Genomic DNA, 21,903 nt, shown 5'->3' with positions numbered 1-21,903 from the left:
ACCCTTGCCTGACTGCTGCTGCTGGAACTCAGTTCCATGTCCAGTGGGAGTGGAGAAAGTAGACATCTGTGTTTCCTTTTTGATCCAAGGAGGAAGCTGTCGGTCTCTTACCGCAGAGCGTGATGTTCACTGTGGGTGTCAGAATGCCCGCTATCAGGTCGGAGAGATTCCCTTCAACTCCTGGTTTATTGAACATTTTTTATCATGAAATACTGTTGGATTTTGACAAGTGCTTTCCTGCACTTATTGGGGTGATCATCTGGTTTTGCCTAACTGCTTTTAAACAGACTTTCAGCGTTTGATTTCTGCTGTATATGGGCTCCAGTCTACATACTCCCTTCCAAATGGACATGGGTGCCACTAACTATAATCATTTGGCAGGGGGTGTCCATGGACTATTTCTTAGGTGGATTATTTCTCAGTGTCACTCACTGCAAGCTTGTGATTCAGCTTTTTCTGGCTTAGCTATGTTTTCATTCATCATTTGTATTTTAGCTTCCATGTTTGCTGCTGTTGTCTTTTCTTCCTTCTGTTATGCTCTGTGGTTATGTGCCTTTAGGAAACAATCTCTCTTTAGAAGGGGTGCCGGAAGAGAGTGGGAGCTACCACCTTTGCTCGGTGTGCCATTTCTAACTGGAAATTCCTGGGTGACCTATTTTCAGAGAATACTAGCATTTCATGGAGTGTCTGCTCATAGCCGTTGTTTCCTGGTTCTGAATTTATGATCATCAGATGGTCTCTAGATTCTGAAAATAGAGCCAATTTGAATTTGTTTACAGTGCAAATGCCAGGCAGCATTTTTGGTGGAAGTGACACAGGATGGAACCGTCTTTCAGCATGGCAATTCTTAAATATTGCAAGGTGAGGCAAGAGTCACGGTGCTTGTGAGGCCCACCACGAGGACCATGAGGGTGGTCCTGAGCACATGGTGAAGGGGAACACCCAAGACAGTGATGGTATCCAAATAGGAGTGATGTGGGAGCTGAGATGCTGCTGCACGTAGTTCAGTGGGGTAGCTGTGCTCTGTTTTTTTCTTCCTGCCTTCCATCCCCAAAATTGGAACTCATTGCCACTTTGGATTGTTCACCCCTCTTGATTTCTAGAGGAGACTGGACCTACTGATATGCATTTGAAACCGTTTACTTGCATTGCATTGAACCAAAGTTAAGCAGGATTGGCAGATGGGAATACAGAACATGGCATTGCTGCTTATGATGTGCTGTTTGTCATAATTGTGTATTATGATTGGTTCTACTTTGTTAATTAACTCATGTAATTCATTAGGGTTCTGCAGTTTGAGTCACATCTGTAATTAACCATGCTTGTTATCTGCGTGCTTTGTTGTTCATTTAGTCACATAGGGGCACTCGTGAATGGTCTTCAGTTGCAAATTTTAGTTTAGGATCTAAGAGCTATGTGATTCGTACTGGATGTTTGTGTGGAATAGAACCCAGGTCCTCTGGGTAAGTAGGAGGGAAGCACTCAGGTGTAGATGAGCAGCTCCCCCTGGGAACATGTGTACCCTGAAAACAGCTGTGCTTTTTGCTGGGCTGCTTTGTTTTTCAGTCATTGTCTTTGTTGGATCTTTAATTAATATTACTGGAAGATGTGAGCTATATATAGAATATGGAAAACAGATCAATTTGATGATTTCTTCACTCTTTACTTACACTGTAAACCTTTTCAGTACCGGACAACATGGACTCCGAGCCTGCTGCTTCCTGTTTGGGAGGACAGCATGAAAAGGGTTATTAATTAAGAACTAGTGTGAAAAAGAAAAAAAAAAGAACTAGTGTGGATTAAATGTTTACATTTGCAGTACAAATAAAATCCTGTAATTGCTGTTTAATTCTCATTCCCAGTCATAGCTAGAAATAAAGCACAGTTGATACAGCTGTTCTGCTGCGATGAGGACACGTGAGAAGCAGTTTGAATCCGTTAGGAGAGAGTAAGGAGGCCCAGGTGTGCATGACCCTGTCCCCTCATTATGTGTTTGTATAGCTCTTGGCACAATTTTGCGAGATGTGGTCAGACAAACAGCAGAGACTGAATTTTCAGGTTAAAGGCAAAGTAAGGAACACACACAGCAGTGCGTGCTGCCCTCAAAGAGTACAGGGTCTAGTCGCTCATAAATCATTACAGTTTCTGTGAAGATGAGTGCTTGGAGAGCACTAAAGCTAGCATCTCACTTGGACATGGGGGGTTGGGGCTCCAGGAGAGCTTCCTGGAGGTGGTATCTCAGCTGAATTCTCAGGTTGACTAGAAGGTAGCCAGGAGCATTTGGTGTGGAAAGAGACCAACGGAGTGAGGCTGGGGAGAGGGCATAAGAACTGTGAAATGGGATGAAGAGAAGAGGGTTGTCTAAGTCCAGGCCCTCAGTGAAGCCACTCCATGGATTGATGGGACACAGAGAGGAGTGGGACATTTGGATGGAGGGTCTGGTGCAGTTTCTTGGGTCTTATCTGTGGGTGCTAGGGAGCCATGATGGGATGTGAAGGCAGTGAGGTGGTTGATCTCTTTGTAGACACACCCTTCTGGCAGTATTCTGGCCATAACCAGCAGGAGATGGAGTAGCAAGGGGAACTGGAAGGAAGAGGGAGTGACCGACTGGAATGGGGGGAACAGACTGATAGGTGATTTGGATACTTGTAGATGATCCCCACAGAAATGCTCAACATGAAGTAAAATCAGATGCTTATCTCACTGTATACATATGAATTACAGATGGATTAGTTAAGTCAAATCAGCAATAGAATCTATAGCTGACTGCTCACGTGTTCTTGGGCTGGAGCAGGCTCTAAGTCTGGGAAGAACTGACAGGCCAACCCAAGTCACTGCAGGGCCAGTTCAGTGACACGGCGGGGTCTCCTAGCCATGGGTGAGATTGATATCCTGTAAAAAAACAAAAAAACAAAACAAAACAAAAACAAAAAAACAGAAAAAGGCAGCCCCCTCCCCCCATCTGGCTACATGCCAGACTGGCCTTCCCAGTGCCAGAAGAGTCCCGTCAGATGTGGGAGGAGCCCCCAGAGTCCCTGCTCAGTGCTGCTGCTTGAAGGCGTTCTCTGGGGACAGCATCTTCCCCGTAGAAACCGCGTCACAGGCAGTCCTTGTAACTGCTGGTTGTAAGGAAATTTAGTGCATTCTGGGTTTGAAGCAAATACTGTAAAACTATGTTTTCATGCTTTCTGGATTCTAGGAAGAAAGACCCTTTATATTAACATGTATGAAATAAGTTGACTTTGGGCTTTTGCTGAAACACTATGATAATACCACTGTCAGAGGAAATGGGTTTTTTATTAAAAAGTTCTTGGGGAGCAGCCCGGGTGGCTCAGCGGTTTAGCGACATCTTCGGCCCAGGGCCTCTTCCTGGAGACCTGGGATCGAGTCCCACGTTGGGTTCCCTGCATGGAGCCTGCTTCTCCCTCTGCCTGTGTCTCTGCCTCTCTCTCTTCTTGCTCTCTCTCTCTCTCTCATGAATAAATAAATAAAATCTTAAAAAAAAAAGTTATTGGGTACTTACCATCAGGAGACGTAAGCGTGTGATAACTTATCTTTACATAGAAGTAATTCTCTTCCCTAAAAGTCAGAGCTATTTTCTTAAGTAAACAAGCTCATCCAGCCCACATCTCTTCCTGTTGTCTCATCATTCCCCCAAAAAGGAAAGAAACATCCTATCTTGGCTAGTTACCGTTTTTCAGTACAGACTTGCTGCTGGTAATAACTGACTTTTATAGCGTATTTTTATCCTGTGCCAGGCAGCACCGAGCAGATTAGGCGTGTTCACTGGCTGACTTCTCCAATAACAGCCTGAGTTTGAATGTTGTCTATTCCCAACTCATGGCAGCATGGAGGTGTGAGTACATTGTCATTCCCTCTGCTCAGGGTTCTCTGGCCAAGTAGAGCCAGGATGGAGCCTCTGGGTCTGCCTGCCCCCAGGCTGCTGCACAGATGAAGACACAATTTTTTTGGAAAATAATAGTTATCTGGGTTAGTTGTTGAAGTTGTAAGAATACCCACTGTTTAAAAAAAATGTTGAATGGTACAGAAGTGGGTAAGTAAGGAGTAGAAAGTCTGATTCTTTACCATTGAATTTAGTGGTATTTTTCTTCAAGTTTAAAGGCATATTCAAGTACTTATAGCACATAGCTTCCTGTGAAGCTCTCCCAAGTATTTTTATCTTAGTCATTAGTGTCCAATTCATTGTTTTAAATACTCGGTTCATGTTTAGGGTTCTCCCTAGTGTAAGTCACAGATTTTCACAGACTGACATTGTTTTATTTCAAAATAAAAACAGATGGATGCCAATTCCTATTTCTTATGTGGTAGAAGTAATTACATTGAATGTGGCGTTTGGAAAACTCATTTCTAACCTGAATTATGATCTTTTTTATGGTTTTACTTAGACCAACTGTGACTTTTTTTAGTCTGTAGGCAAAAATAATGTTTTTATTAGTCTCTACATTTAGTTTTGACAGGATTAAGATTGAGCAGAATGGTTACATTAAGATTTAGTTCTAGGGTGACACGCATAAGGGGGGCACGTGATGGAAAGAGCACTGGGTGGTATATGCAACTGGCTAATCACCAAGTTCTACCCCTGAAACTAATTGGACACTCTGTGTGAACTAACTTGAATTTATGTAGAATCTTCAAGGGAAAAAACAGATTTAGTTATTAATTTTTTTTAAAAGATTTTATTTATTTATTCGAGACACACAGAGAGAGAGAGGTAGAGAGACACAGGCAGAGGGAGAAGCAGGCTCCATGCAGGGAGCCTGACACGGGACCTGATCCCGGGTCTCCAGGATCACACCCAGGGCTGAAGGCAGCGCTAAACCGCTGAACCACCAGGGCTGCCCTAGTTACTAATATTTAAAGGGTCGCCTTGGAATTTTAGTTTGAAAATTAATCCTCTTTGCAGACTATGTGACAGACGAAGCACCTAGTGTAGCTGCCCTCTGAAAACGGAGCCCTGGGTGATAAGGATCGGCAAGGGTAGTGGTGTTTGTCAGGTGTTCACGTGTGCGCATGTTCCCCCAGTACCTCTCTGGAAGGTGATTGAGGGACTGCCTGGCCAGCTGAGCACCCGCTGCTGGCGTCTGCAGATGTGCCAGGGCTACTATGGCTTGTCCTGTGCTGTGGGAGCCTGCTGCCGTCAGCACACAGCTTCCCTCTGGGATGGCACTGGTGGCAGATGGCGTCTGGAGCTGTGCCCAGAGCTGGGAGGAGCGTCCTGTCCGTCGCTGTCCCCTCTGATTGCTTCTGTCTCCAGGAATGGGTTATGGGCAAGAGCCACAGGTTCTGACCTTTGCCTCCGGCGGAACCGGAGCAGGTCGTTTCTGAACCAAACGACCAGAAAGCTACACTGGCCTGTTGTGCCTGGGTTCATTCTCTCAGCCACTTTGTCAGTGACTCAATCAGCTGAAAAAGTTTGATTTATAACCTACTCCTCTCTGTAAACACAGTGCTGTAGGCACTGTTTAATATAACATAATTGTCGACAAGATGTTGCTACTCGGGGTCTCCAGGGTTCCTTTTTCCAGTTTTTCTTTAAAACTTCCAGCATTTCCTAAGGAAATTCTGTGCACTAGTATTATTTCAGAAATGTTAGTTTTCTCTGTGTCTTTGGTTTTGCCATTTTCTTGAAGCTCTCTGTTTTCAATCCTTGTGTGACTTATCAATTTTGAGATTTTTTCCAGGCATGTTTTCTAGATTGTTACTGGATTAGTACAGACATTGTGGTAGTAAAATTCAAATTATATGTGCTCACAGAACTAAAATTCATTCTTGGTTAAAGCATTCAAGAACAAAACAGCTTTATGTTTTCGTCTCTACCGTATGATGTCAGCATAGCACCATGTCCTCAAAGGGCATTGAAGGAGAAGCCTAGTGGAACCCAAAGGGCACTGAAGGAGAACCCAAGACGTGGGGTTCCTGCTGGCTCCATGGGATAAGCCTCCAACTCTTGATCTCAGGGTCTTGAGTCGAGCACCTCATTGTGCTCCACCCTGGGTGGGGAGCTTACTTAAAATAATCTTCACTCTGTTTTTATTTTTATAACTTTCTTTAAACATTTTCTTAAACTCTGATTTTCGAAGCCTACTAAGAACTGCGTGTTTGTAAAGATACGAAGGTCCAGCATGAACAGAGGCCCTCTCTGCCTGTGCTTGCAGGAGAATGAGGCACCAGAAGGCACAGCAATCCAGCAGCAGCGCCCTTTCCCCCTTGCAGACACCGCTCTTGGCCATGTGTCCTCTCAGCTGTGTGCTTTTCCTAGTTAGGAGTGGCAGCTGAGAGTACAGAGTCCTGAAGAAGCTCTCTTTGACCAGGGCAGAGGAGGTGCCCTCATGCACTGTGCTAGGCTGCCCACCCGGGAGAGTCCTGCCCTAGCAGCCAGAACAGAACGAGGGGAAGGGGACAGCCTGGAAAGGACGGCAGGAATGAGGACAGTGGAGCATGTGTGATTGTAAGATGTTGACCTCAGATTCTTTCCAGGGCTTTCTGATGCCATTGAAGACATTTTCAGTCTGCTTTTTCACCTATTGTATGAGAGCAAATCAGCTTTCCCTTGAGTCTCAGGCTGAGGCTGGTAGAGGCAGGGCCACACGATAGGAGCAGGAAGCTCTAGGGTTACGTGTGGTCTTTACTTAATGGGGATGGACATGGAGGCTGGGAGCAGCATTTTGAAAATGCTTAGTGCTCACGTTCACTTATCAGCAGATCTGGTATTAGAATTGCATGTGTGCTGTTTGGAATTCTGAGATGCTTCTGATGGGGGCCAGGGGCTGGAGCAACTACCTCTTTGCTCCCAGTTGGAACCATCCATGCTGGCGGTGGACTGTGCCTTTCATTTAGGCCTGGGGTTGAGTCAGTCTTCATCTCGGGGGTTGGTCACTCAGAAGGAAAACAATCTGTGTGTCAAGGATTGAGAACATAGGCTGTGTAACTTTATTCTACCAAATATTCAAGCTCCTGTTTGAGCATTGTGTGCCAGGCACTGCCCTGTGCACACAATTTCATTTCATCCTCTTCTGCTTTACTTCGTTTTCATCCAGTCATTGTACCTAATGCTCACGTTTCATGGAGGGAACTGAAGAGTGATTTCAAGTGTTCTGAAGCTGTATCACGATCTGTTCAGGGTCAATGGAGAGAGGACCCACGTAAATTCTGGTACGATTAGCTGTCATACCCAGGAATTCTGTGCTGCGGTAAACTTGGAAGAGAACAGCAGTCATCCTTCCTCAGAAACTCTGACTCAAGCGTGGTGTAGCCTCCATGTCCACCTGCCTCTTTGCAGGTTCTGCTTTGTGTGAGTGTGGTCCTCTTGTGCTTCCCCAGGGGAGAAGTGGCTTTCTGGTCTATGGACTAAGCCATGGCAAACACCCTTCAGGGCCATGGGTCTGAATTAAGCTGGGGCTAGGCTTTATGCTTAGCCGTACTTCACTGGAGAACATGACATAAAATTCATGTCCTTACAAGAGTGAAATCAGAATGAGCTGGAAAAAGTGGGTACGTGTGTGGTGCCCTTGTGCTGTGCGATAGTAGCTGCTTAGCTGTGACCATCATTGTCTGCTCCACTGTCCCTCCTGTCCTGCAGAGCTACACTGCCAGGTGTCTGTTCCTAGAGTTTGGTGTCTGCCCTTACTGGTACTCTCTTGAGGGTGTTCTCTTTGGGCATTTTTATTACTTTTGTATTTCCTAACACATTTTGCCAGAAATCTACCACTATCTGGTGTTACTCTGCTTGTGTCTCCCTGTTCTCTCCGGTTGGATTTTTGACACAGTCACTGCTAGAATCCTGTCATTCCCGGGATTCCTGTGACAACCAGTCGCTCTGCTTGGTTCTTTGATAGGATTTATTTCAAAGCCAAGAAATTTAATTAATTTTTTAAAAAACATTTTATTTATTTACTCATGAGAGACACACACACAGAGAAAGAGAGATTGAGAGAGAGGCAGAGGGAGAAACAGGCTCCACGCAGGAAGCCCAGTGTAGGACTCGATCCAGGGTCTCCAGGATCAAGCCCTGGGCTGAAGGCGATGCTAAACCGCTGAGCCACCCAGGCTGCCCGAATTAATCGATTTTTAAGTAGGCTCCACGCCCAGTGCAGAGTCCAGCATGGGGCTTGAACTCATGACCCTGAGATCAAGATCTGAGCTGAGATCAAGAGTCAGATGCTTAAGCGACTGAACCACTCAGGTGCCCCCAAATTAAATTTATTGTGGCATAAGGCCAACCTGAAACTTGGCTAGAGGTGGTATGGCTCAGGTTTGTCATCTGACTCATTGATGGGAAGAACTAGGTTGAAAAATCTGGTTGTAGCTGGTCCTGCACCTCCTGTTAGCTTCTGAAAACACCATTTGTCATGCATTAGAAATTAACCAAATTCTCTTTCAGGTAGCTAAAAATGTGAGCACATATAAATGTAACTTTTCAAATAAATATGTGAGTTCCTACATATGCCCTCCACAGGTTCTGTAACTGCTGCTTCTGAGCTGAGTCATAGGCTGGAGCTCCTGGATCCTCTGGCAGCTTTGTCAGAGAACTGGCCCTGTCCCAATCTGCCCCACAGTAGCCCCTAGGGGCGATGCTGGGATTGCAAGCCCAGATTGCAGGACTCTGCCCTGCTCTTAGCTGCAGGCTCTACTGTCTCTGTGTCCTGGTCCTGATCTTGGAAGTAAATGCTCAAGTATTGGCTTTAGGGCGTTGGCCATTCCTTATAACACTGACCTCTGTAAACTTCAGGATGTAGTCACTAAGGATGTATCAGACACTAATTGTAGTGTACTTGGTAGAAATTAGCCATTAGGACAACTCTTTGCTGTGGTTTAATAATCACTATTGGAGGTATTGAAGAATGTTAAGGTGAAAGGTCACTTTGGGAATGAAGTGAGAAGTTTGGGTTTTGTTAATCAGTGAGTAACTAATAGAGAATAAAAAAATAAAAAAATAAATCAGTCCTTGTCCACTTGGAGAATAAGGACAATTATGGGGCATTTATATTGTCACTTGGCCTGGCATTTCACGGTTGCTTGGTGAAGGAGTGCTCTGGGTCTGGGTTGTCAGGAGCCATTGTGATGCTGCTGGGGTGAGGCTCAGGCTGGGTGGGGCTGGGCAGGGTTGGCGGGGGCTCAAGGTCTGCTGGGCCAGGTGAGCTGTGCTGCTAGGTGAGTCGTGCTGGGAGGGAGTGCATTGCAGTTAGAAGGTGCCTGGTTCTGCTCTCCCGCTGCCCCTAAGGCTGGATTTCAGTGTTGGCCGTAGTAGACGCTAGGGAGATCAGGCAGGAGAACAGGTGGACCAGCACTTGGGTAAATGGCCAGGGTTAACTTTAATTTTTTTTTTTTTAAATTTTTAGTTATTTATGATAGTCACAGAGAGAGAGACAGAGAGAGGCAGAGACATAGGCAGAGGGAGAAGCAGGCTCCATGCACCGGGAGCCCGATGTGGGATTCGATCCCGGGTCTCCAGGATCGCGCCCTGGGCCAAAGGCAGGCGCCAAACCGCTGTGCCACCCAGGGATCCCTAACTTTAATTTTAATTGTAGAAAGAGTGTGCGTTAATAGCATGCCAAATAAGGATGAGTCCGTACCTGTTGAAGTGTGTTTCGCCGACAGGTGGGCTAGGTCTTTGAAGAAGAGTGCTGTTTTTTTAAAATGCAGGAGTCTTGTGGTGTATGTTGAAATTAGGCAGTACAAATTTTTAAATGTAAACAATATTTTTTTATTTCTGTGTTTTTTTAATTCTTTAATAAAAGGTATTTGTGGACTGCCTGGGTGGCTCAGTTGGTTAAGCATGTGACTGGATCTCAGCTCAGGTCATGATCTCAGGGTCATGAGCTCAGGCCCCGAGTTGGGCTCTCTGCTGGGCATGGAGCCTACTTTAAAAAATTTGGACTATTTCTGAGAAAGTGGTGTGAATCAAAGAACTTTTGGTTTAGTTTATAGAAAACAGCCATTTACACGTAAATATTTTTTGTCCAGGCTGGTCTTTATTTTTAGTTTTATCTTCCTTAGATTTTTCAACCATAGGTTATGAATCACATCACTACTATGCAGTGTTTTTTAAAAATTCTAAGTACGTGTGTGTGAGAGAGAGAGATTATTTTTAGCCAGAGGAAGGTTTGAGTCATTCCAAAGAAATTTAGATGACAATCTGAAAAAAAAATTTTTTTAATTTAAATTTAATTTTTTTTTATTAGGCTCCATATACAGCATGGAGCCTAACATGGAGCTTGAACTTATGTGAAATCAAGACCTGAGCGGATGTCAAGAGTTGGACACTTTAACTGACTGAATCTGCTGAGCACCTCAAACCTTTTTTTGATGTTCTTAAGGATTTATTGGTTTATTTTTAGAGAGAGTGTATGTGTGCAAGTGTGGGTGGGGCGGTGGGAGGGCAGCCAGGCAGAGAGAGAATCTCAAGCCACTAGGGGCTCGATCTCACGACCCTGAGATCATGACCCGAACCAAAACCAGGAGTTGTACCCCTAACCGACTGTGCCATCCAGGCACCTCCAACAACATTTTTTATTTAATATTTTATTTTTAAGTAATCTCTATGCCAGACGTGGCTCGAACTCACAACGGTGAGATGGAGTCATATACTCCACTAACTGAGTCACCCAGGCATCCCCCAAACTTTTATAATTAAAAAATAATCTGGGACACCTGGGTGGCTCAGTGGTTAAAGCATCTGCCTTCGGCTCAGGGTGTGATCCTGGAGTTCCAGGATCCAGTTCCACATCAGGCTCCCTTCATGGAGCCTGCTTCTCCCTCTGCCTGTGTCTCTGCCTCTCTGTCTCTCTCTCTCTCTCTCTCTGTCTCTCATGAATAAATAAATAAAAATTTAAAAATATACCACTTAAAAAAATCTAAGTTCTTTGGAGGAAAATAAAAGTGCCTTAGGCTCGTGTGTCATTCAGCAGTTTCCTGGTACTGAGTGTGTGGGCCAGTGTGGGCATCGAGGGTGAGTGCTTGACCATGGATGAGGGAGCTGTTCTAGTTCAGTTAATAACAATGAAAACTTATTACAGAAGAATGAGAATATTTTGATATCTTTAGGAACTTAAAAAATACATTTTAAAAAGGAGTCTGAGTCACTCTGTATTCTTTTTGCAAGTGCTGGTTTTCATAATTATGAGTAATGTAGGGTTTCCCCCTTTCACTCCTGGAGTGTAGTGTTGGGGAACTGAACACAACAGGACTTGTTTCTGTGAGAAAATGTGTCTCCTTCACTTAACAAATAAAAACAAAAACGGGCACGAGGTTTGTTTCACTTGGATTGTGTAATGTTGGAGTCCTAGGTGTGCGTCTGGGGTTGGCTGTGACAGGCCCTGTCTGAGTTTCCACCCTGTTAACACCCTGCATTGCTTTTTCCCGCCTTCTACAGTATGACTTGAGGCCGTGACCATGGACTTTTCTCGGCTTCACATGTACACTCCTCCTCAGTGCGTGCCTGAGAACACTGGCTACACGTATGCACTCAGGTGAGCGTGCTCGCGTTCCGGCGCCGTCTCCATCACCGTTCCCATCACCTCTCCACTCCTGGATGCCAGGGACAGCCTTGCAGCTGAGGGGGCTCTGTGCTGCTGGCAACCAGAGGTGGTATTTTGAGAGGGAAAGAGCTGCGGAGGTCCCAGTGTGCTCTGGCTTTCTGAAACTCCACCGACATGGAGATTGTGAGGTTGTTTTGAAAACCAAACATTCTGATGACTCAGGATGAGTCATAGCCAGCGTCCTGCTGCTTCAGACCCACCCAGTGGCTCTGGTCTCTCGGATACATCTCTGTGGTTATGGGCAGGGTTCTGTGATTTCTATTAATGGCTCAGTATTTTGTAGTTCACAGATTTGCCTCTGAGAGGAAGAGGTATCATCAACAGAACTTTGATGAAGCCCAAGGTCTTGGGGGCAGCTTTTGTCAGATGCTCAGTTTTCTGTGTTTATTCTGACATGAGTCTGAAATGGCCAGGTGGCCCCTGCATGTCTAGTTCCCCAGGTCAAAGGATAGTAAGATGAAACTGAAGAGCTAGAAGCCAGGGTTAGTGCCAGAGCATACAGGATTGGGTGGGGGAGAATGTACGGGACTGGGCGGGACCTGGCGGGAGAGAGCTGTGTTCTGACAAGACCTTCAGGGTTTCTCAGTGCTTATCTACTAAAGGGTAAAAATATCATGGAAACTAATAAGAAAACTAGAAGGTATTTTAACAAACGTGTTTTTAACTTCATTAGTCAAACCTCATATTTGATGATTGAGTTTTTATTCATAATTCTAGATTATTTTACCCTTTGAATGTTTTCATCAAAAGTCTTGGTTTATTTTAGAAGAAGGGAGTGGTTCAACTCAAGTTAAACTATTCCTTATTCTGTATTGTGGAGTGTAAAAATAACTTCTGGTAACTTATTTTTAGCTTTTAGAACCTATTTTATTTTATTTTATTTTATTTTTAACTTTTTTATTTATTTATGATAGTCACAGAGAGAGAGAGAGGCAGAGACAGGCAGAGGGAGAAGCAGGCTCCATGCACCGGGAGCCCGATGTGGGATTCGATCCCGGGTCTCCAGGATCGCGCCCTGGGCCAAAGGCAGGCGCTAAACCGCTGCGCCACCCAGGGATCCCCTAGAACCTATTTTATTTTATTATTTTTTTTTTATTTTTTTTTTTAGAACCTATTTTAAATACAGTGTGAGTATCTTCCTTAGGGAAGCAGCATTATGATTTCCAGCATGCCCACTCCACAGCCTTCCTGCAGGTAGATGGGTGCGTTGGTGTGGAAATGGGTGAGAAGCAACCTGGGGAAAGTGCCTGTGCTGGGAGCTTGGCCTGGACTTCAGGGCAGTGGGAACCAGGGAAGGGTTTAAGCCCGCAGTGGTGTGATTAGGCCTGTGCTCAGAAGGATGCTGAGGCTGGCAGGTGGGAAGGAGGTAGGGGGTGTGATGCTGCAGTGGCCTGCCCCAGGCAGAGATGGGCAGGGCGCTGGGGGTTCTGAGCCAGAGGCTGCGGGTGGGACGTGTCCCAGCTTGGGCAGCTGGGGTGAAGAGGGAAGACGGGAGAATGGGGAGAAAAGAGCGGTCAGCGGAAGACTGTGGGACATGGTGGGGGAAGTGAGGGTGTGGTCAGCAGCGTGATGTGTAGAGGGATGTGCCCCAGGCACCAAGGGGCCAGGTGGTGGACAATAGAAAGGGGTTTGCGCTTGCCATTATGTCTCTTGTCTTCCCATGTGTGCCTCTGTGTCCCCTCCCTGAGTCCCCCAGCTCCCCTGGAAGCTGCTGGTCCCCGCAGTACCTGGCCTCACTGCATGCCCTTCCCTCAGTTCTAGTGACTCTGCACCCCTGGCTGACAAGCGTCCAGCACCACTCTGATCTTCATTCTCAGCACTTCAGGAGACACACAGAGGATCTGCCAGTGTCCTGGTCATTCCATTTATTTATTTAAACTATTTTTCTACTGTGAAGACTACCATTAGCATGCAAGTCGGGGGGGGGACAGTCATATGCCCCCCCCAGCTTCAACTGCTCTGGCACTAGGCCCTTCCCTCTGTCTCCAGTGCATTGTTGTGAAGCACATCTCAAAAAGATTAGGATACTTTAAAAACAACTACCCGAAATACTAGTATCACACGAAAAAGCTCCTAGTAATTTAAAATAACCTCTGATATATCTGTAATATACCAAAGTTGATGTGCCAATCCCTGGATCTGCATTTCTGTTTTCAATCAACCTGAACAGGACTCTCCTCTGTGTTTCCTGTGCACTGTGGTTAGATGTAGAGTCTGATCAGTGCCAGGTTTGGTTGGTTTGTTGCCAGGACTCTGCACGTTCTTCTTGTTGGGGGGGTGCCTGGCACCTGGTTTGGTGCAGAGGCTGAGCCAGACCGTCGTTAAGGAACCCCCCAGCTCCACACACGATGGGGATGCAGCCACTGGGACACTGCCTTGAGCAGGAGGCAGTCTTTCCCAGAAGCCCTCCAGAATCCCCCCCCCCCCAAAGATGTGGAGACCCCAGCTCAGGTGGCAGCTCATGTTCCAGAGGCAGGCAGTCTGGAAAAGTGCCCCAGCTTGGGCAGCTGGGGTGAGGAGGGGAGGATGTGTGACTGTGCCAGCCTCTGGTAAGTACACCACAGTCCCTGCCAGGGATGCCCAGAGGGCAGTGTGTTTCTAGAAGGAGGGTTCCAGCCAGCACCAGGCCTGGGGCATCGCCTGTGATTTCAGCCCTGTGGGGCAGGAGTGTAGACAATGTTTTCAACCAGTGTGCCTGGTCAGGGAAGAGAAAGGGTCTGGCTCTGTGGATGTTTCATTGTTGTTTTCCCTGCCATGGAGACAGATGAGATTGTGTCCAGATGCAGATGGTTGGGAGCCACAGAAGGGTTGAAGGGGAGGGAAGAGGCAGCAGACAAGTCTGGAGAGTGGGAGAGACCCAGCCCAGAGCGCCCAGATGGGTGTTAGGATGGCGGCATCCGCTGTAGCAGGAAGGAAGGGAGAGGGCTATTACGAGTGTGGCCTAGGCTCCACCTGAGAGGGGGCCGTAGCAGCATTTCTGGGGTGAAGCAGGGCGGGATGGGGGTGGCAGTGAGGTAGGGGTGAGGCGGGAAGTGCCAGGCAGCAGCGAGGACCTGCTGGCCTTGGGGACTCCGTTGTTGTGGTTATCTGGGGCCTGCAGCATCTGGTACAGGGACACAGCTGGGTTCATCCCCGGGGTGTTGTCTGCTGCTGGGACTGAAAGGCCAATAGCCAGTGGGGGGGGGGGGCTAGGGGGGGAGCTGTGATGATAATGCCTATCCCTTATGAGGACACTGGAGTTCTGCACGGCCCTGGCCCTGGATGCTTGTGGGATTGGGGCCACAAGCCCCATGGCACTATCCTGCTGCACAGCTTGTGGCTGCCAAGCATCTGTTGTATCTTCTTCTTTCAACTGTGCTAGATTTTTCTCTAGTCTTTTAATTAAAAGTGCATCTAACTAACAGGCATTTTTTAAAGAACAACATTTAATTGATGAGGGAACCAAACTAAAATCTGCTCTGAAGGATTCAGTCTGTCATTTCCTTTGGGGATCTTTGTACTCTTTTTATATCCTAGTTATAATAAAGTACTTTTAACACCAGACTTGCTGAAGTGTTGCCTGGGGTGAGTGCCTTGTATCTTGTGTCTCCTGCAGATGTTTGCACCTTTCTGCTTAGCTCTGGCACATCTGTCCATAGGAACCTCGTAGGAATGATGGTTGGGAGCCTAGGGCATGAGGGCGCCACTGGCCTGTGTGGGTCCCCGGACCACAGCACCAATGCAGGTGTGGGTCCCTAATGTGCCAGATAAGCATGGAGATCCAGACCCGAGTGGCCTGTGTGAGCCCCTTCCCTGGGAAGGATTGCCAGACAGCTGGGTCCAAACTTAGAACCCAGAGTTGTTGGCTTCTCCATCGCTTTCTCTGAGCCCTCCCTGCTTTCAGCTCCAAACACCAACTATGACCAGTTCGAAGAGACTTTCTAGGTCTCTTCTATGCCCTTACCTACCTATATGTGTGTAAGAATCTGGGCTTCTGTTTTTTGTTCCTTGTTTTAAGTAGGCTCTAGGCCAATGTGGGGCTTGAACTCACGACCCCAAAATCAAGAGTCCCGTGCTGCACTGACTGAGCCAGTGGACGCTCCATGTGCTTCTATTATATAGTCTGTCGTAATATAAATAGGATGATATTAGAATCTTCTCCTTTTCTACTGAACAATGTAGGCAGGTTTTTTTTTTTTTTTTTTTAAGGATTTTATTTATTTATTCATGAGAGACAGAGAGAGAGAGGCAAAGACACAGACAGAGGGAGAAGCAGGCTCCTCGCAGGGAGCCTGATGTGGGACTCGATCCTGGACCCTGGGATCATGCTCTAAGCCGAAGGCAGACACTCAGCTGCTGAGCCACCCAGGTGTCCTTCTTTCATGATTTTTAATGGCCTCATGTTTAACCCTTCCTCTGCCGATGGACAGTTCCTGTTGTCTGCTATTGTGATATTCTTGTGTTTGCTTCTTCCAGGGTCTTTCTAATCACACTAACAGGGATTTGGAACACCCTTCTGATGGCCAAGGCATTCCAGGTTCTGTGTTGGAATGCTGGGGCCTCTTCTAGATTACGCAGTGGTAGCAGTGTCCCCAGGTTGGAGCCTCTGGGGCCTGTGGGGCTGGGCTGGGTGTAGAGTTCTGTGGATGCTGTCAGCTTGCTTGCTATCTGCATATTCCAGTTTGGACAGAGGTGGGTGGACTCGGATATCATTGTCTTTTGATATTTAAGTTGCTCATCGATGGTTCTCCTTAGATGAAGAGGAAGAATGTGCTGGTGGAGGGCACTGGTCCATAGATACATGATAAATTCTGACTTGAAAAAACAGATTTTCTTAAACTACGATTGTAATTGCATAAAATATTTTTGGAAAAAAGTAACCGCATTTTTAAAATTTATTTATTTATTTATTTATTTATTTATTTATTTAAATTTATTTATTCGTGAGAGACACAGAGAGAGAGGCAGAGACATAGAGGGAGAAGCGGGCTCCTCACAGGGAGCCCAACTTGGAACTTGATCCCCGGACCCGGGATCACACCCCGAGCTGAAAGTGGATGCTCAGCCGCTGAGCCACCTAGGCTTCCCAAGTAACTATTTTAGATTATACCCAAATGACGCTTAGCATCCTTGCTATATACTCAGCGTGGGTGAGTGTGGAACATTTCAGCCCCTAAAGCAGCCTCTGGTGAGCACAAGAAGGGGCTCTTCCTGAACTTGTGCATGATACCTCAGCCCTGTGGTGACTGGAGCAGCTTGTGTTTATTTACTGTTGCTTCACTTGAAGAGTTTTTAGTGTCAGATCTAATATATGGTGAATGTGATTCTGAAAATACTTTTATCATATAAAACATAATACCCCACTTTTCCTTGAGAGCCTCATCGTGGTTCCTGTCGATTTCCAGGCCCTCAGCCAGTCTTCCCCCTTGAGCAGGGGCTGTTGTCCCTCCAGCGAGGCGGGCGCAAGTTTGTCTCCCTCGTTGGCTGGGAAACCCTCAGCCCAAGCCCCTCTGCTCACCACAGCTTCCCTGTGGAGTGTGGCTCGTCTCCAGCTGTAGCTGTGGAGTCCTCACTGATAACCACACAGCCATCCCCTGGATGGTCTGGGCAGATCAGGAAGTGTGGCCTCCATCCCGGTTTAGGCACATGATTGACACTCAGGTAACATGTCTTGATTTGGAAAAACTTGCTAATGGCACCAAGAATGCATGTTTTAGTTTAGGATGATTATGTGGAAGAGTCTTGAAGTGACTTTATGACAAGCTGTTCTCTGGCTTTGTGGTGAGTTAGACACAGAGTGACATTATGGTACTGCTCAGGGTCTTGCTGCTCTTCTGCCTTTTGGGATTAGTTGTCCTGCCGTCACTGTCTCCTTAATTCCTCTGTCAGGCATAGTGTTTACTAGTAAGTGTGTTCTGGTTCTTTAATGATGTTGACATGGTTCCCCGTAAGTGCAGGTTCGTGGGAGCACTTATCCTAAAGCAGGTGTTAGGGTCAGCCCCGGACTGAAATATTGGGGTGCCTGGGGAATCGTCTCACAGATGGCAGGGCCAGAGTGTGTGCAGTAAGCATAAGTTGTCGACCGATTTGGGTGACTTCTGCTTTGTAGAAGAGTCATGGCTGTTATTTAAAATCTGCACTAAATCAGTACACATTATGTTCATTATTTGCTCAGTATGTTTTAGAAACTGCTGTCTACATTATTTATCACTGACAAAGTTTTTTTTTTCCTTCTAGTTCGAGTTATTCCTCTGATGCTCTGGCTTTCGAGACTGAGCACAGATTGGACCCCGTGTTTGATTCTCCAAGAATGTCCCGCCGTAGTTTGCGGCTGGTCACCACAGCATGTGCCACGGAGGATGGCCAGGCTAGGGACACTCACTCCTGCGCCAGTAGCACTGCCTCCCTGAAGGACAGAGCGGCCCGGTAAGTGCTGCTTCCCGTGTTACTAAACACGTTCTAGCACCATTAAAACTGAACGTGCACACTTTCTGGTCTGAAAAATCACACTCTTGTGTCTAGGTATACGTGTCCACACATGCAAATTCACCCATAAAGTCGTAGCTTTGCTATAAATCAGGACTGAAGCTAATTCTGGACCATGGGGCTTGTTTGGTATAGATGTTCTTGTATTGGCCAAATCTTCTCTTTCCTCTGGGTTTTACTCAGATTCTGGGCAGACACAGTGCCCGTCTATACAGCTGACCTCCCAGTGTTGTCTGCGGGAGTAGCCTTACCAGACGATCATGGTAAGGATCACCATGGATGAGCTCTGCATTATTAACGCTTAGTCTGTTCATTAAAATCTGTGTGAACTAACAGACGCATCCATGAAATTTAGCTGTTTACCTATATTCGTGGTTGTGTTTGCTTGATTTCTGAGCTCACTGTGTACATATCCAAGAAGGAGCAACGCGAAAAATCTTGTGTCCTTTAGAGGTCATGTTCCATTGCTCACATAGAATGACAGGTTTCCAGTCTGAATGGTCGTCTTTCACTCAGGATTGGGTGGTCGCTACGAAGAGAGGCAGTGGAATGCCATCTTGGAGCCAGGCTGTGTGCTGGCAGCCGGCCATGCTCTTCCTGCTGTGGCCTGTGTGTCTCACACTCACTGCGGGTTATTTAGAGAATGAGAGAATGGGAGGTTGCAGCTCAGTAGACTCAGGAGGTGCCCTTGAGGACCCCAGGCGACTCCACATGGGGACACTGCGGCCAGGCTGGTGTTGTGCCACTTGACGAGGCCACAGCCGGGGTCCAGATGTTCTCTGCTCATGTGCAGTGGTGTGTTACCGTGTCCTGTCTCTCATCTGCCGCTCATTCCCTTAGGAGGGAGGAGCTTCTCCCTGCCCTGACCTGTTGCCAACATTCATAGTTTGTTTTCAGGGGCTTTGTTTTTATCTGAGCTGAATGTGGGTTCAGAGATGAGATTGCAGCCTTGCCTCACTGTCCTTAATGTAGTTCCATCTTTACCAGGGATGGAGAAATAAAGCAGGGAATGTGTGCATGCTGCACATGTTGTGGAAAGGGGAGGGGTTAAATTTATAAATCATCATTTTTACTTTTAAGTCATTTTAATTAGATTATTTTAAGTTTTAACCCCTTCTGGGTTGTGGGGCTCAAAATAATCTAACAACTGTCTTCCGTGTACAATTTTAGAAGCAGCTCTGGGACCCCAGCTTGAGGATTTCTGTTTCAGGTTAATGGGTGTTTCAGTGTAGTAGAGAAGACAAGAAAATTTTGCCTTAAAAATACTATATTTGGGCGCCTGAGTGGCTCAGATGGTGAAGCGTCTGCCATTGGCTCAGGTCATGATCTCAGGGTCCTGGGATTGAGCCCTATGTCGGGCTCCCTGCTCAGCGGGATGTTTGCTTCTCCCTCTCCCTCTGCCCCTGCTCCCTGCTTGTGCTCTCTCTTTCTGTCAAATAAATGAAATCTTTTTTTTTTTTTTTTTAATATTTTATCTATTCATGAGATACACACAGAGAGAGATAGAGAGAGGCAGAGACACAGGCAGAGGGAGAAGCAGGCTCCATGCAGGAAACCTGACACGGGACTTGTCTCCAGGATCATGCTGTGGGCTGAAGGTGGCGCTTAACCGCTGAGCTACCCAGGCTGCCCTGAATGAAATCTTTTTAAAAAGCTCTTTATTTTCAAAGATTTTTGTGTTGGTAAAATATAATCCTTTTGTATTAGCTAGCAAAAGTCCTTTTTAAAAAATTTTTTTTTAAATTTATTTATGATAGTCAGAGAGAGAGAGGCAGAGACACAGGCAGAGGGAGAAGCAGGCTCCATGCACCGGGAGCCCGACGTGGGACTCGATCCCGGGTCTCCAGGATCGCGCCCTGGGCCAAAGGCAGGCGCCAAACCGCTGCACCACCCAGGGATCCCCAGCTAGCAAAAGTCTATGAACTTTTTCCTTTTATTTTTTTCTTCTTAGAACAGTAAAGCAACGCAGAAGTGCAAGCAAACCAGCTTTCAGTATTAATCACACCTCGAGGAAGGTGATATCCTGTGGTGTGGGCCAGAGTGGCACTAGCACGCTGTCCAGTGCGGCCTGTCTCCGGCCTCCTGTGCTGGATGAGTCTCTGATCCGTGAACAGACCAAAGTGGACCACTTCTGGGGTGAGTTACCTGCCTCTCATGGGTGGGAAAAGGTTTGACGTTTTCCTCTAGACTCAAATACAGAATGCAGGCAGTGGCTTATGACTGCTACTTCCACTGTGCTCATGCTTAATCATTTATTGTGACGTGGAACCAGGGGAAGGAGTCAGGTGGTAATCTGATAACTCTTTGTAGACACGTTACTTTTGTAGGATGGTTAATCACAGTTGTTATAAAAATCTTCGGGTTCCAGACAGCTCTAAGCAACGAGGCAGCTGCAATATTTTTGAGTCATTAGAAAGTACGCTGTGTAGACAAGTTGGTACAAGGAAGCAGCGTGGCTTGTGAACCTTCTTGACTTAAGGCCACAACAGTGTGACCCCATCCTTGCCACTGGTCATGCAGCTGCTTGCTGTGTCCGTTCCATGTTCTGGTTGGCCCCTTTGGGAAGATTAGAAGACCCAGATTACCTCCCAAAAGTTGGTGTGCTAATTTAAGGTGGCATTAGGATTGGTGTTTGCTCTGGTTTGTTCAGCTAGCAAGGGTTAGTCCTAGGTGACAGAGAAGCAGATGGTGCTGGTGGGGCTTCTGCGCCTCTGTACCAGGCTCTTGTCTTCCTGCCCTCCCTTCAGGTGTGTGTGTGTATGTGTGTGCTACACACCTGCTCCAGAGTCGTGTCTTCAGAGATGTGGTTTCACCTTGAGTCACAAGATCATGTCTGCATATATCTGAAGGAGTTTCCAGTAGTTGTAGGCATTTCAGGGAATGAATCTTGACCATTCCCAGAATGCTGATTTATTAACCATTTTAACCTTTACTTTTTTTGTGTGTGGGCTTTGATAATTCGAGCTCATGAGCAAACGTGTGTGTGTGTATGTTTTAGGTCTTGACGACGATGGAGATCTTAAAGGTAATTATCTTAGTCCTTTTTTTCTACATGCTTTTTAAGAGGAAGCTTTTTTTTTTTTTTTTTTTGAGAAGTATTTGCAGATTGCAGTAAACCAGTTCCTTCTACTTTTTGCAAACTTTAGGTGGAAATAAAGCTGCCACTCAGGGAAATGGGGACCTGGCAGCAGAAGCCGCCAGAAGCAATGGCTACACATGTAGTGACTGCCTCTTGCTATCCGAGCGCAAGGACACACTCACAGCACACTCTGCCACCCACGGGCCATCGCCACGGCTCTACTCAAGGGATCAGGGTCAGAAACGTGAGTCTTGATATTTCTACTCACTTTTATAAACCTGGTTTGATAGGTCTGTTAGCATTTGCAGTGTTTTCTGTCATTGACTTAAAGTCAAAATTGTCTGATAATTAAGAAATTAATTATCACCAAAAATTAACTTTGCTCCTCTTCATCCTCTTTGAATTTACATTTTTTGCGGTTAGTCGTTTTGTTCCTGGGAGCATCTGCAGTTCTGGGAATTTGAACTTCTGGGTGAGCAAAGGCAGACCCCATCATCAGGGAAAGCTGGTGGTACCACGTGGCCACTATTTTGACACCAGGTCATGGATGCTCAAATTTGTGGGAGGAATGGCTTCGTGGTGGTGCTTTTGCCTCTGCCACAAAAGGGGTTTCCACCCCTGAGATTGAGGAGCATGTGTTCTGTGTGGTTCCGTAAGAGTTCCTGGCCTTGGGAAAGGCGGCTGTGTGGCTAGTTCCACAGGAATGTGTGGTGCTGGGCCGGGGGTGTGGCAGCAGCCACCACACCGAGTCTTCATAGTGGGCCCATGGCCCCTTCCCCAGCGGTAGTGGCTTCAGAGGCC

At 46.6% G+C, this 21,903-nt stretch overlaps 1 protein-coding gene across 13 annotated transcripts in view; it reads left to right on the top strand.

Moving 5' to 3' along the window:
* SUN1 (Sad1 and UNC84 domain containing 1) overlaps window positions 1–21,903 on the top strand; it is a 53,262-nt gene that overhangs the window by 5,642 nt on the left and 25,717 nt on the right. For 11 of the 13 annotated variants that reach the window (XM_041747801.1, XM_041747800.1, XM_041747799.1 and 8 more), the window contains exons 2-6: window positions 11,393–11,489; window positions 17,775–17,963; window positions 19,975–20,159; window positions 21,022–21,048; window positions 21,170–21,346. In XM_041747801.1, coding sequence (XP_041603735.1) covers window positions 11,413–11,489; window positions 17,775–17,963; window positions 19,975–20,159; window positions 21,022–21,048; window positions 21,170–21,346 — 655 coding nt within the window. In that variant the 5' untranslated portion in view covers window positions 11,393–11,412. The remainder of the gene's footprint in view (window positions 1–11,392; window positions 11,490–17,774; window positions 17,964–19,974; window positions 20,160–21,021; window positions 21,049–21,169; window positions 21,347–21,903) is intronic. The other 2 variants (XM_041747791.1, XM_041747794.1) reach the window with 2 other exon arrangements.

The sequence above is a fragment of the Vulpes lagopus genome, chromosome 3 (assembly GCF_018345385.1).
Source record: "Vulpes lagopus strain Blue_001 chromosome 3, ASM1834538v1, whole genome shotgun sequence".
Taxonomy (NCBI): domain Eukaryota; kingdom Metazoa; phylum Chordata; class Mammalia; order Carnivora; family Canidae; genus Vulpes; species Vulpes lagopus.
The sequence above is the reverse complement of the archived record's forward strand: the minus strand, read 5'-3'. Positions and strand labels throughout refer to the sequence as shown.